We start from the raw sequence: 15680 nt of genomic DNA, 5'->3' as shown, positions 1-15680 counted from the left end.
GTCTGTTAATAAGTGAACATTTTCCTTTTAGTACAATTTTTGCTTCTCTAACTCAACCTTATAACTATGAGGACTCACATAAGGAATGCTCATATAATGAGAAGAATTCCTATCTTCTAACACACAAAAAACCACCTCACTAATTCTAGTACCCTGCTTATTTGGGGAAACAGTTCGAACTTCCATTTTATTTTTACTTTATTTTAATTAATTAATTGATTGATTTTAACTCCTTCTTAATATAATTACTTTCCAAGGCAAACAAGCTTGGTGAGTTTCCTGTTTTGTTGCTTATTACAGAGATTAAAGATAACCTATACTCTTTATTTGAAAGCACAAATTCTGGGAGTAGGACACCTAATTCTAGATAGGGATTCCTAGCCCACCACAGCTCAGGTAGCAGAGCACATTATTCTCTTCTGTAGTTCAATTACCAGATTATTTTGTAAATAAAGTTTTACGGGAAAAAAAAAAAAAGGTTTTACGGAAATAAAGCCACATCCATTTGTTTATACTGTGTTCTCTCTGGCTGCCTTCACACTACAATGACAAAATTCAATAGCTGTCATTAGAGGTCATATGACCCATAAGTCTAAAATATCCTATCTGGCCCTTCAAGTTTGTGATCTTTGGTCTATAATATGGGAAATTTCCTGTTTCTTCTTCTAACCTGTTTACTGAAACAAATATTTTTTGATGACCAACTATGTATTTCATTCTAAGATAGGTATCAAGTGAACTAATGTTAGGAATGGTTTCTGCTGGGGATCCCTGGGTGGTTCAGTTTAGTGCCTGCCTTTGGCCAAGGCCGTGATCTTAGAGTCCCGGGATTGAGTCCCACATCAGGCTCCCTGCATGGAGCCTGCTTCTCCCTCTGCCTGTGTCTCTGCCTCTCTCTGTCTCTCATGAATAAATAAATAAAATCTTAAAAAAAAAAAAAAAAAGGAATGGTTTCTGCTGCCAAGAAGATCTAATTGAAGAAGCAACACTAAGGTACATAATTAAGTTACAGTGTGCAAAATAAACTGAAAAAGTAAAAACATCAAGAGTGACCAGCCAGGAGGTGCCTAAATTAATTGAAGAGATGAGATTACAATACAGGATGATTATATTATATAAGATACATTTTTTTAAATGAATAAAACTTAATGAGAAACTTTACAAAAAAGAATATACAAAAATTCACGATATGTAGAAAGATGGAATACAGTGTTATAGTCGAAAAAGTAAGGAAGGTAAAAGGTAGTTTTGCATGTCTTGTACATAAAGTAATGGCTGGTTGTTAAGAGTTATTTAGCTCAAAGTTCTACTTTTAGAAATCTAGATAAAGATTGAAAATCTTCTACTTTTTGAAATCTAGATAAAGACTTAAAATCTTTAAAGATAAAGATTGAAAACCTGCAACTGTATTCTTATTTACTATAAAATGGCCAAGGGATTATCTGTTAAATAAATGAACATAAGACTTTTGCAGAAAAAATGTAAGGAAAAATATCAGAACAACTTCACAATTTGGCACCAGTTAAGTATTTAATACCAGAAGAGAAGATGACCAGGCTTTTCTGATCAGTAATTCAGGAAAAGTCTATCACTAATAATAGCTACGATACACAATTCTCATCTGTATTACAGATGTAGCAGAAAAATAAATACACCCAATTTTTTTTTTTTTAGTTCTAATAATGCTGGATGCTTACATCAATGTTGACGGGTTCTATTGTGTTTATATGCACATTTGGAGCTGATGAGGACCGGTCTCGTTGTCCAAACTGATTTCGATGATCTTCATCTGCTGGTCGGAAAGGCTGTGGAATTGGAATGGATTTTGAAGGAGACGGACTGGTCAGAATTGGGGGCCTGGAAAAATCAAGTCATTGAAAGATAAGATTCAGGGCAACTTTATATAGATAATAACATTTTAAAAAGGATGATATAAAGATTTCCTTATAAAACATTAAAAACCCAGGAGTAACTGCGCTTAACAAATACTTAGTTTTTTAAGCGTTCCAAAAAATCTTTATAGTGTCAATCTCTCATATTCAAAAATGTTTACCATGTCCAATAACTAAGCAACACAAGACAATCATATATTAAGCATTAAAGTAAATCTTTTAAAAGATTGCTTTTTGAGGGATGCCTGGGTAGCTCAGCAGTTGAGTGTCTGCCTTCGGCTTAGGTCATGATCCCAGAGTCCTGGGATCAAGTCCTGCATCAGGCACCCTGCAGGGAGCCTGCTTCTCCCTCTGCCTATGTCTCTGCCTCTCTGTGTGTCTCTCATGAATAAATAAATAAATAAAAATTAAAAAAATATATATTGCTTTTTGATAAGATCATCAAAATAGGTGACAGAATGATCTATTTTGGTACTGTAGGTAAATAACAAATTCTATGATGTCTCGCTGCACTGAAATAAACCGAGAACTCACAGAATACAATAAAGTTCTGTGAAAAGATTGTAAACCTCTGTGAGGAGTCTAATGCCCTCAGAAAGGATATCCAAGGGAAGTGGGAAGGGAGTATCACGTAATAGAGGAAGTATGGTTGTCTTGGTGAGCTCCATCAAGACCAATGAATGACACAGTGCTAACAGCCTCTCTAAAGAGATAGGTTATCATTCTATTCCATTTTATGCAAACTCTGTAATAATCTGTATTATTTAGTGGCTATTAAGACACACCCAGAAAGACAATTGTGGAGGGAGTAAAAAGATATTTTGGGAGGGGACAGAGTTTAGAAAGGAATGGGAAGTAAATATAGTACAAAAAGGAATAGAAGGAGGTTTGAAGAGCCAAAGAAGCCAAATAGTGACAAAAGGCTTTTTTTTTTTTTTTTTTTTAAAGGTTCTGCATAAAGCATGTTAACAAAATCTGAACCAGACCGGTTTATAGTTTTACTCTTTGAAGCATGCTCTAAACGGTAGGGAAAGAAATTTTGAGCTCATTTGTTCATATTAATGGAGTCCACTTAGAACTGAAATAAAAATAATACTATGTACTTTAAATACTTAGTATCATACAATGAGAATTACAGGCTAAAACTGATGGACCTGGCCTTTAGAAAAATTACCACACTCCACTTGTTCTTTTTATTCTATTAATTATTGAAAAAATTTTAGTTTGTGAAAGAGCTATCTTTATTTTTGCTTTAGGCAGCCAACATATGCCTTTTGCTAAGGGATTTTGGGAACAGGTAAAAGAATGAAAAAATTACCAAAAAAAATTGTTTTAAAGATTTTATTTATTCATGAGAGAAACAGAGAAGGGGGGGCAGAGACACAGAAAGAGGGAAAAGCAGGCTCCATGCAGGAAGCCCGATGTGGGACTCGATCCCGGGTCTCCAGAATCACGCCCTGGGCTGAAGACAGGTTGTAAACCACTGAGCCACCTGGGCTGCCTGACAAAATTGGTTTTTAAAAAAAGTTTTGGAAAATACATCTACTTTTAAAAAACTATAGGCTGATTTAAAGTCTCAAGTCAATAGCGTGATTTGAGTTAGGACTTAGAAGTGGAAAAAGCTTGAATTAACTACAGTTGTATAGGGCAGTCTAATAAACATAATCGGTCTAGTACAGGCATAAGAGAGAGCAAGTCATTTTTGAAAGTTACTGAATTGGACTATGATCGCAAAATGTAGTTTATAACAAAGCAGAACGTATATTCAAAGAGCATTGGTCTAGAAGGAGGAAAAACAAAAACTGGGATTTGATATGATAAATTTTATTACCTAAAGAAATGAATGGATATTTAAGAAGTGAGGTTACACAAAATCAGAAAGACTATATTTGGCAGTTGGTATCTACCATTACCCAGTAGAAGGCATCTGTTGGCCCATAAAGTCAATTTACCTAGACTTGACAGCAAGTATGTAACTTTGGAGAAAACTTTAAGTAATTATATCCTGGTGTCATAAAACATCTGAGTAATGTCCTAATCCCATGCTTAACAAAAGCAATCTTTAGATTATAATTTGGTTTCTCATAAATATCTTCTACAAGTAGACTGAGTGCTGGCCCATCCAACATAAGAACTTTGGTCTACAATAACAGCTCTATTTCTCTTGGAAATTAATTACCTGGAGTTCTGATTCAGTCTTTTCTAATTCTGGTCACTGTAAATCAGTGTATTTCTAATAACTCATCATTTCTAGGGATTGATAAAATTCAGTTTCCATACTGGGATGTATTTACCTGGACCAAGGCAGTTTATACCCTGTGAAGTATGTTGGTAGCCAGCAAACTGGGTTTCTCCTGATGATACCTTTACTTATCTTGCTGCAAACCTCTTTAAAACAGTATTAGATTAAAAATAAAAAGAATTTTACCTCTAAAACCCTTTGGCAAATTACTAGTTAGTTTAGATCTAATTTTTAACTAGAATACTAAAAGGTTTTTTTTTTTTTTTCTAATTTATTCATGAGAGACACATAGAGAGAGGCAGAGACATAGGCAGAGAAAGAAATAGGCTCTCTGCAGGGAGCCTGATGTGGGACTTGATCCCAGGACCCTGGGATCACGCCCTGGGCCAAAGGCACATGCTCAATCATTGAGACATCCAGGTGCCTCTAGAATATTAAAAGTTTTTTTTAAAGAATATTGAGTTTGAAGCCAAGTGACTACTTCTGTTCAGCAGTATGGAAATTTTAAAATGTTGACTTTTCAGACATTCATACATTCCACAGCATTTTTAAAAAGCAGAAAAGGAGGTACCTCTAACTTTTGTTTGAAAATTAGTCAATGTATCACTTCCCCAATATGTCTTGGTTACATTCATTATTATATGCATTTTATGACCACTGTAATTGTCATAAGGACTATTAACAAAATGCAAAGAAACAGCAGTATAGAATAAGACTGGCTTCTATCTTTTCATAGGCACATATAGACACATGACATAAAAGCATAAGGAAAACAAAAGTTTGAACATCTTTCTTAACATTTGCTCAAGACCAGAATGTACACTTCAGTTTAGTTATAAATAAAATACTCATGGCATAGGCAAATGGTTTTGTAATTTTAAGACAGCATCCCTTCAGTGGAAGGTAACTGTCCTGGATCATTACCATTATAAACCTTCAGAGAGACCAAGTTAATTTCATTGTGGTGTTCTGTAACTCTGCTCACAGAATTGGGACCTGCCATTAGAAAGGCATCATGGTCTTACAGAACCTGTCAGGAGTAAATGCCATAGCCAAAAGATTAATTAAAAATCAAAACAAACAATTACAAGACTTTGAGCGCCTGCCTAAGAACGACCTAGGTGCATAAAACTAACAATAAAGACAGCAGGAATAAAAGGATTCCACCAGAGCAGATAACTATTACAACCTGACCACTGCAGCCCCCACCCCAAATTTAATGGTTCCATTTTCTAGTGTTCCAAAGTAGATAGAAACATCTAGTCCTTAATACAAATCTTTTCTAGATTTTGTAGCCTATGAGACCTCTAGAAAGGTTGGTTTTGTAAAATTCGACGTCTTGGAATTATCCATTTTTTTTTTGTCTCTAGGTGGAAAAGATAACATTACATTGTGAAGAGAGGAAGGAAGTAGAGTTCAAACTGACAATAAATATTTCTGATCTTAACTAATTATCTCTGGAATATTATAGAACAGAATGCCATGTGAGGACTTTTTTTAAACCACATGCTTCCAAATACAGCTTAATTTATTCTGCCTCAAATCCAAAAGGGAAAGAGTATGTAGACCTATGTAAGAAATTCTCCACAACACTAATATCTGTTAAATTCATCATCTTTTTTTCCCTACTATGAAGCTTGAATATATGATGCCTTTGGATCATCTTTTTTTTTTTTTTAATTTTTATTTTTTATTTTTTAAATTTATTTATGATAGTCACACGGAGAGAGAGAGAGAGGCAGAGACACAGGCAGAGGGAGAAGCAGGCTCCATGCACCGGGAGCCCGACATGGGATTCGATCCCGGGTCTCCAGGATCGCGCCCTGGGCCAAAGGCAGGCGCTAAACCGCTGCACCACCCAGGGATCCCTGGATCATCTTTAAAGTCAGTTTTCTCCTTTATCCTCCACAACTAATAAACACTATAAATATTTTCTTTACACTTTATATATACCCATCCCTTCTCCACACTGCTACCATCCCAGTTCAAGTCTTTATTGCCTCTCATGGTCTTCACTGTGAACAACATCTGAATTAGCCTTCTTCACTCTAGATATTTGTCCATTAATCTATCTGTATATCACCGGTAGTGCTTCTTTCTTCAAAACCATTTTCACCAGATTAGTCCTCTGCTCAAAAACTTTTACTCCCCCCACCTCTATTAAGTCTAAATTCCAACTTGAAACCCAACACTTTTCATAATCTGGTCTCATACATGCTACGTCTCAACTTAAGATTAGCCTCTGTTCACCACCTCTCAACTCTACCATTCCATTCCCTTTGTTTATGCTATTTCCCCCCTACCATCCCATCATTCATCACCATGCTTTTTATTCCCTGGGCTCATTAAAATTCTGAATTCTTGAAGGTCCAGTTCAAATCTTCATTAAATGTTATTAACTACTCTCACTATTCCCCGTCTATAGTATACATGATACTATTTATGTCCTCACATTGTTTAAAATACCATGTCAGAATTTGCAAACTAATTATACACTATTTTTAAAATGTTTGCCATTGTCTCATGGGTCAATGCTACTTTTCTAAATAGGAATCATAAACTTTTATATTTGATATTACCTAATACAGTGATGAGCACAAGCCAGGGACTCTAAATGATATTACTTGATTTTTTTAAGACTGGTCCAGAAGCAGTCTATGTTAGTTTTAATCTTAGGTATCTTACCAAATGGATGTACATATTTGCCTATGGGATAAGTTACCCAAAGAAAAATCCTTAATTCAATAATCCAAGTGTTGGAAAGGTTTATAATTAACCAACAAATCCAAAAGAAACCAGCTCAAATAGCATTGTCATTGAACAGCAGGAGTCAAATCATACCCAGGAGAATCGGAGGGGGGAGCAGAAGGGGATGATCCAGACGTAAGGGCAGTCTCTGCTATGGAGGCCTCCTCCTGTGGTATTGGGTGGTGTTCAAAGAACTTGGAGACAAACAGCAAACTGTGAGGCAAAAACAAAAACAAAACAAAACAAACCTAACTTGTGCAAAACCCAGAAGCTGCATACACCAGAATACATATAGAGTTAAAAGAAATATTTGAGATCAAATTCCACTTTCAGAAATGATTGTTAAATTCAATTAGTTGTATTTTTGCCTAAAGGCTTATTTTTTAAAAATTACATTGTACTTTTAGAGGCAAGCTCATAATCTAAAACTAATTCTCTATACAGCAAATTTCTACATATTAGAGGGGGTAAATCATGCTTTATGGTTACGGAATTAGAAGAAAATTTATCTACCATCTCAGTTAGATGATGTCATTATAATATACTTCATAGAGTTAAATTCTCTTTGCTCAAGTGATTAAGAAAAGTTTTAAGACCTTAATAGCAGCAGCAGCAGCAGCAACAACAAAAGATTACAACAGACTCAGTCTTAACTCTTAGAGAAACTCTGGCATAAAGCAAATAGAAATTTTAGAAAGAGATACATTGGGCACAAAGATTTTATATCTTACTTTTAAATAAACTGGGCAGGGAAGGTTGAAGGAGAGAGAAAGAGAGAGAGAATATATATAATTTATAAAATAGTGACAGAACCAGAATCCCTGATCTGTGATCCAAAAATATAACGGTTAACTTAATTAAAATCACACCCATTCTCCTCCCAAAACCATCTAAAAATGATGTCTATGGGCAAGGGATCTTTATTAATTAAAAGAAGATATAAGACATAAATGAAATGTATAGCTGAATCAGAATTACAGTTTGGGAGAGTAGTACTGGCTATACTACACAGTATTCTCTAGCCATCCTTTCTAAATTCTCTGTAATTCTACTGCACAGAAAATTCCCACACCCTAAGATAAGTTAGTTTTACATCAAGAAAAGTAAAATGTAGACAGAAAAGAGATTTTTTTTTTGATTACTTACTCAAGTTGGTCATAATTAACACACATCAGTGGAACCTCTGTACTACAACGCTGGTGAAATTTATAACCACATGTTTGACAGCGAAAACCCTGGAAAAGCAGCTTTCGACAAAAGTCACAAAATGCTAAGGTGAAAAAAGTTTTCCGTACCTGCAAAGTAGAAAACATCATAGAGAATTTCAAAAACTTGTAAGAATCTTTTTAGAAATCAACTTATTTACTCTCCTGGTTAAAATAACAAATCTTTAATTATGTTCATATCACAAGAACCGTTTTACACACTAAGATACTAATATGAAAACCAGGGGGTTCAAGACAATAGACTATATGTTTTTACCTCCCACCTAATATACGATTTAAAAAGAAGCAAAAAAGATGGGAAGTTAATAAAAAACTAGAAACTATTTTCAAGCTTGACTCCATGAAAGTTAAAGAGATGATAAACAGAAGGAGGGAGTAGGAGTGAACGGAAGGTAAGGGCACACTTTAACAACTGCACAAGGAAAGGAGTTAAGAAATGCTTACTGGTGTTGACAGAATAAGAAACAATGGTATATTATTTAAAGTTACAAAGGTATCCAATACAGGAACCTGCCCAAAAAACAAACCAACAACAACAACAACAACAACAAAAAAACCCAAAAATCACCTGAAGGAGGGGAAGGAGGAAGAAGAAAGATTGTAAAGCTACAAATGAGCTAATTTCCTTTGGTAACAGAAGTTACCAAATGGTAAATGGTAACAGCAGTTGATAAAGTAAGGAACTGTAGCTTAAAGTTACCATTTGGTAATAATGAGATAATCACCAAAGAGCTTTAAAACAGAAATTAACTAGGATAAGGGACAGGAAAATCAATATGAACACCTTTTACAAATTATCAGTTTGTTAGAGGATCCAAACATCTAAATTTGTGAACATTGCTCTACAAGAAACTTAAAAGGCACCATGAAAGAACCCTAGGTCAGAAGGCAAATGATCTACTCAGGGGTTACACTGGGGAAAAAAAAAAACCAAAAACATGTTAGGGAGGCTCCATCCTGGTAACTACTGAAGCCAGAAATTATTTTTAGAGTATTTGTTTTGAATAAGCAGAAAACATAAGAAAAATACCAAAATGTTAACAGTGGCTATTTCAGAGTGGTTAGGGCACAGGTGACTCTATTTTGTCCTTTGTCTTTGTTGTGTATATTCTCAATTCATTTCTGTTTCCCAGACAGTTTAAATCATGAACAATAGTAAGAAATACACGTTATATTATGACCGAGAACATACCTATATTCATTTAACAGTACCCCGACTATAATGTACACCAGGACTTTCTATTATATGTCTTTGCTCTCATGATTCGTTAGGTTGATTTCAATAGCCACAACTTACCAAACTCTTTACAATAAACATGCATTTAACAGGATAAAAAGTTATTTAAAAATAATGTCTCATCAAGAAAATGGTATCTTGGCAATTCATGCTTTCTAGCTTTTTGAGAACATTCAGGTAATTTTTAAAAGTGGCTCTTGTTTTCTTCACCTTTTGGTTTATGTATCACTTTCTAGAGGACATAAAAGCCAAATTCCTTGTTTTTTTAGCTTTGTGGCTTTTCCGTTTGTCTTTGGACATACAAGATAGTAGAGTAATTTAACATTTATGTGGCTGGTATTTGCCAAAGCAAGCGTTTTTTACATTTCTCAGAGAATCTCAGAAAATAGAGCACAGAAAAATACAAAACATGTTCACAAGAATCAGCATTTATCATCACTTGATTCTCTTTGCTAACTAACCCTTTCTCACTCACCTAATAATCTGCTGAGTTTCATGAAGCTCTAATTTCTCTTTTCATTCATCTACTCATTTGCAGTCTTTCTTCCTGCTACTGACTTCTAAAACTCTACGTACCAGACTGTTTGTGTATGTAAAGGAGGAAAAAAACAAACAAATAAAACCCAGACAGTGCAGGAGGGGAAGAGAGAAGAAAACAGAGAGGAGTGGAAATGAGGAGAAGCAAATGTGGGAATGTATTTGAGAATAAATTGTGACATATAATTGTTTCTGGGAATATATCTTTGTCAATACAAGTGAGTACAGGAAGGTATACTTTCTTATTTTTCTGCTTTTCCTGCTGCCTTCACCCTGCCAGTTCCCAGGGACTCCTGGAATGTAGGCAAATATCTAAGGAACTGCTTTTAATAATGGACTCTAGGAAACTGGGAGACATAAGCAGCATTTCTGAAGTAGCCACCAAACCCAGCACAGAGAAAGAGAGAAGTTCTCTCCCTTTCTTAAGCAGAACACATGCATTTACTCTTGCCTCAACATGACACTCAGAGCAACTGTTCTAAGACACAAATCCAATCACGTCTCTCCTGCTTACAATTAATTTCCAATTTTTTAAAGAGAAGTCCAAATCTTTAACAAGCCTTACAAGGACTTCTAGGAGCTGGATTCTTCTTATTCTAACCATAATTCTTGCTACACTATAACAATCTCCTCTACAACTTTATACCATCCCCCCTGACATTCTTTCAAAACTGAAAAGTAGTCTGTGCTTTCTGTTTCCTCTCTTCTCTTCACTCCATCTGCTATTCCCTCATCCATCAGGCCTTAGCTTAGAGAGTTCTTCCTTTGGGAAAACTTCCTGACTCCTCCAAGCCCAGGTTAGGAGTTTCTACTCTGTGCATCTACTGTACTTTATCCATACACAGTAATTAAGAGTGTTTATGAAATGTTCTTATCAAAACATCTCTCTCTCTACTCTAAGGCAGGGATATTGTTTTTCTTATTCATTGTTATAGTCCCAGATCAGACACAGTGTTGGCAAATGGAAAGTTCTTAATAAATATTTACTGGCAGGTCTCCAACTGTGTTGTGAGGATTTCCATACTCTGGAACTAGGCTGCAGCTTGTTTTCATTATCCTCTTGTGGCAAGGACCTTCCTGAGGCACTACTCTAACACCATTTTATGGTTAACAACTTAGGTTTTCTTACCTCCTTTTAACTACTTTTTAGCCAAGAAAAATAGTAATCTTCATGAAATGTAAGCTCTACCATTTTTGGATTTCTAAAAACTTAAAATTATCTTCAGATTTATCCACTTGAAATTCTACAAATTAAAAAATCTATAGTAATGAACTTGCTGGGTCATTATTTCAAAACTATCTGCTACATAGTAAATCTGATTGACAACACTCACTGAAAAGATGCCTTACTGAAGCACAAATTATTCACCATTATTCACCACTAATGGAGCACTGAAAGCACAAACCCCCAAGGAAATCAGCTCATTATTCATCTGCTTTAGGAGTCCAGCTGTACTGATCACCAAAACACACGGGAGAGCACCTGATACCAAAGGGGTAGCAATAACTATCCATCTAGAAAAAATAAACTATGCTCAAAATTCCATATATGATAGAAAGTAAGAAATGCATTCCTGTCTTCTAGATCATTCTACTCCTGGCTTCTGCAGGTTCTCAAGCTCTGGGCACTATACTCTCATCACTGAGGTAAAGATGACCCTTGTTCCAGTTATCATGCTGGTGACACTTAGCCTAGGCTAGGTTCCAGCAAATGCAAAAACCAGATGAAGGGAGAGGTCCTCGTGGAGAGTTATTTCACTTCCATTAACTCATCCTTCAGAAACACACAAGTGTATTATGATGAATGCAAGATTCTGTATAGTCCTTCGTACAAGAGAGATTTTTTAAAAACTTAGATGTCTATATTAGTAGAGGATGGTTAAGTATATTGAATTTATGTTCTTATGGACTATTATGCAATCTCTGTAAATATGAAACCAGGTGTACTGATGTGGAAAGATGTCCATGATACACTGTTCATTTTTTTTCTTTTTTAAAAGATGAAGACTATCACACAGAACAGGAATGTTCTTTTTTGGTTTAAGGAAAGAAATGGAAATTAAAGGAAGGGAGGAAAAAGAGAATGGAGAGAGCTCTTGGCTCCCGGGTATAAGCACACATTTGTATAAGTAGAAGGAGTTTGGAAGACTACACTTGATATACTTTTGTACTATTCAGATTATCTTTTCAGTTCCTTTTATTGAAAAACATATATTGTTTTTTCCAAATTAAGAAGAAAATAAAACTCTTTATTTAAATATAAGCTTTTTTTTTTTTTTTTTTTTAATTTATGATAGTCACACACACACACAGAGAGAGAGAGAGAGAGAGAGAGGCAGAGGCACAGGCAGAGGGAGAAGCAGGCTCCATGCACTGGGAGCCCGACATGGGATTCGATCCTGGGTCTCCAGGATCACGCCCTGGGCCAAAGGCAGGCGCTAAACCGCTACACCACCCAGGGATCCCTAAATATAAGCTTTTTAAAGAACAGAATGGATTTTCAACTTAGGTAAAATACCAACCCCAAAATTATTCATCCATATTTCATATTCCCTAAGTAAAAATTCATGTGCAAGAACTTGTACATTTTTGACATTTGGAAAAAATGTAAAAGTACATACAAAGTTGTGTGTGGTAAGCGGAACATTTTCCAACACTTCTACATGCAATTCCTCTCCAGTGAGCCAGGAAATATCAGTGTCCCAGCCAATCGGTTTCTTCTCTCTGAAAAGTGTAGACACAGCCTTTCTTGGTTATCACACCTAAAAATCTTCATATACCTCATGCTGAAGACATGAAAATTGGTTATTGAGGGGCTAGTAATGGTGAGGGAGGTTTGGCTCCCTAGTCTTCCATCGTTAGAAATTTAAATGGCAATAAATTAATTTTTAAGTTTACCCCAAATAAATGTATCACTCTTGGACAAACAGCAGGGTAAAGAGATGTACTCTTTTCTTCAAGCCAGCTCCAGAAAAGACCTACAACAGCAGAAAATTGATTGTTCCTAAGGTCCCCCCTCCAAAAAAAAAAAAAAAAAAAAGAATCACAGCTACGGATTTATCTATCCATTAAAAAAAAAAAAAAAAAAAAAAAGAGTACTCAAGGGACAACAATATCCAAAAGGATATTTTTTTTAAAAACAGGATTCAAAATTTGGGGGGTCCTGGCACAATTTTAGATACTTTTCTGAAAGAAAAATAGCTTAAAATATTAATTTTGATAAGCCTTTTGTGAAACTATGAGTTTATATTAAAAATATGGGCATGGGGGAAGAGTCCATTATTCAAATAAGCCACATTTTAAATGGTTCAAAAATTATAAGAATCTCAGACTCCAAATAGTCATTTCATCAGAATAACACTATCATCACACAAAATACCTAATGTTCACTCCTCAAAAGGCCTACAAGGTTTTCTTTAGGCTAACTTAATATATTTTTCTAAAGTTAAATTTCAATACCTTGGGTTTGGGTAAAGATGCTACAGAAAACCCAAAGTTTAAGGTCTGAGGGTTTTTTTTTTCCTTTTTAAACAAAATTTCACATCACATACAAACCATACCCATCCTGAATTCTGTAAACAGCACAGCACTCTGGGATTAGACCTCTCATCATCAGAGCTTTCTTTAGACTGTCCCGGACTGTAACTCCACATCTTGCGGGTACCTATGGTATCATATATATATATATCCATATATATATATATATATATATAATATGAGATAAAGGGAATAAATTATATATTTTTCCACAACATTTAAAAAAGGTCAATACTTTACAATACCTTTAAAATGTCATATGATCACTCTGTCAGATAATAACATCATTTGTAAAGCTAACTTGATACTAAAGGAAAATTATGACTGAAGTATCTATTATTCACCAACTTAAAGCAAAATTGATTTTGCTTATTAAAATTATGAAATATTTTAACATATAAAAAGACAACCGGTTCCTATATACCCACCATTAAGAATTAGCATGTCAACATTTAAAGCAAAATCAATTTAAAAATTTTTTTAAATTTGAATATAGTTGACACACATCGTATCAGTTTCAGGTATACCACATGATACAACTTCTCTATACAATACTCTATGCTCACAAGTATAGCTAGTATCTGTCACCATATAACATTATAATAATATCACTAATTACACTCCCTTTGCCTTTCATCCTTATGACTTATTAATTCCAAAACTGGAAGCCCACGTCTACTACTTCCCTTCATCCATTTTGCCTATCCCTCTATTCTCTTCCCTTCTGGGGAATAGAATATCCCTAGTTTGATCTCTGTAGCTGTAGGTCGGATTCTGTTTTTTGTTTGTTTTTCTATTTTTATTTTTCTGAGGAAGTTCCATACTGTTTTCCAGTGACTGTGCCAATTTGTAGTCTCATCAATAGCATATGGTAACTCTTTTTTCTCTACATTCTACATCCTCGCTGACACTTTTGATTTTAGCAATTCTGACCAGCATAGGTGTTATCTCATTGTTTTTCTTTTTTTTTTTTAATAGGTTTTATTTTTAAGTTACAATCCCAAGATCAAGAGTTGCATACCCAGGGCACCTGGGTGGCTCAGTGGTTGAGCATTTACTTTCAGCTCAGGTCATGATCCCAGGGTCCTGGGACCGAGCCTCGCACTGGGCTCCCCACGGGGAGTCCTGCTTCTCCCTCTGCCTGTGTCTCTGCCTCTCTGTGTCTCCCATGAATAAATGAATTTTAAAAATCTTAAAAAAAAAAAAAAAAAAGTCACATACTCTACTGACTGAGCCAGCCAGGCAACCCTCACTGTGGTTTTGATTTGCATTTTCCTAACGATTAGCAATGTTGAACATCTTTTCCTGTGTCTGTTGGCCATCTGTAGGTCTACTTTGGAAAAATATCTATTCAGGTCCTCTGCCTAATTTTTAATTAGATTATTTGGAATTTTTGGTGTTGAGCTGTATGTTCTTTATGTATTGTGAATATTAACCCCTTATCAGACATAGCATTTGCAAATATCTTCTCTTACTTCAGTAGGTTGCCTTGTTCCTTTTGTTGTGTAAAAGCCTTTTATTTTGGTATAGTCCCAATAATTTTTGCTTTTGTTTTTCTTGAGGAGGAAGAACTAGATCAGCTAAGGAGATATCAAATATGTTTGATGAAATGATGATATGAAAACTATGTTTCTTCTAGGAGTTTTATGGTTTCAGGCATTATACTTAGGTCTTTAATCCATTTTGAATTTATTTTTGTATATGGTATAAGAAAGTGGTCCAGTTTCATTGTTTTGCATATAGCTGTTCAGTTTTCCCAACACCATTTATTAAAGAGACTATCTTTTCCCCATTGTTCGTGCTTGCATCCTTTGTCATAGGTTAATTTACCATATAAACATGGGCTTATAGCTAGGCTCTCTATTCTGTTCCATTGATCTACATGTCTATTTTTTTTTTTAAAGATTTCATTTATTTATTCATGAGACACATGGAGACAGAGAGAGAGAGAGAGAGAGAGGCAGAGACACAGGCAGAGGGAGAAGCAGGCTCTATGCAGGGAGTCCGATGTGGGACTCAATCCCGGGTCTCCAGGATCACACCCTGGGCTGAAGGTGGTGCTAATCCACTAAGCCACCGGGGCTGCCCTACGTGTCTATTTTTGTGCCAGTACTACATACATGGTATGATTACTATAGCTTTACAGTACATCTTGAATTCTAGAATTTGATATCTTCAGCTTTGTTCTTCCTTCTCAAGATTCCTTTAGCTATTTGGGGATCTTCCATGGTTTCATACAAATTTTAGGATTATTTGTTCCA

General features: G+C 35.3%; 1 protein-coding gene across 6 annotated transcripts in view; it reads right to left on the bottom strand.

The window, feature by feature from the left end:
* BRAF (B-Raf proto-oncogene, serine/threonine kinase) overlaps positions 1 to 15680 on the bottom strand; it is a 172337-nt gene that overhangs the window by 52769 nt on the left and 103888 nt on the right. For all 6 annotated transcript variants that reach the window (XM_038559390.1, XM_038559385.1, XM_038559386.1 and 3 more), the window contains 5 exons: positions 13443 to 13546; positions 12504 to 12606; positions 8029 to 8177; positions 6976 to 7095; positions 1698 to 1857 (listed from right to left, as the gene is read on the bottom strand). In XM_038559390.1, the coding sequence (XP_038415318.1) occupies positions 1698 to 1857; positions 6976 to 7095; positions 8029 to 8177; positions 12504 to 12606; positions 13443 to 13546 (636 nt within the window). The remainder of the gene's footprint in view (positions 1 to 1697; positions 1858 to 6975; positions 7096 to 8028; positions 8178 to 12503; positions 12607 to 13442; positions 13547 to 15680) is intronic.

Source organism: Canis lupus, chromosome 16 (genome assembly GCF_011100685.1).
Source record: "Canis lupus familiaris isolate Mischka breed German Shepherd chromosome 16, alternate assembly UU_Cfam_GSD_1.0, whole genome shotgun sequence".
Taxonomy (NCBI): domain Eukaryota; kingdom Metazoa; phylum Chordata; class Mammalia; order Carnivora; family Canidae; genus Canis; species Canis lupus.
Note: the sequence above shows the minus strand (reverse complement) of the source record. Positions and strands in the feature narration are given on the sequence as shown.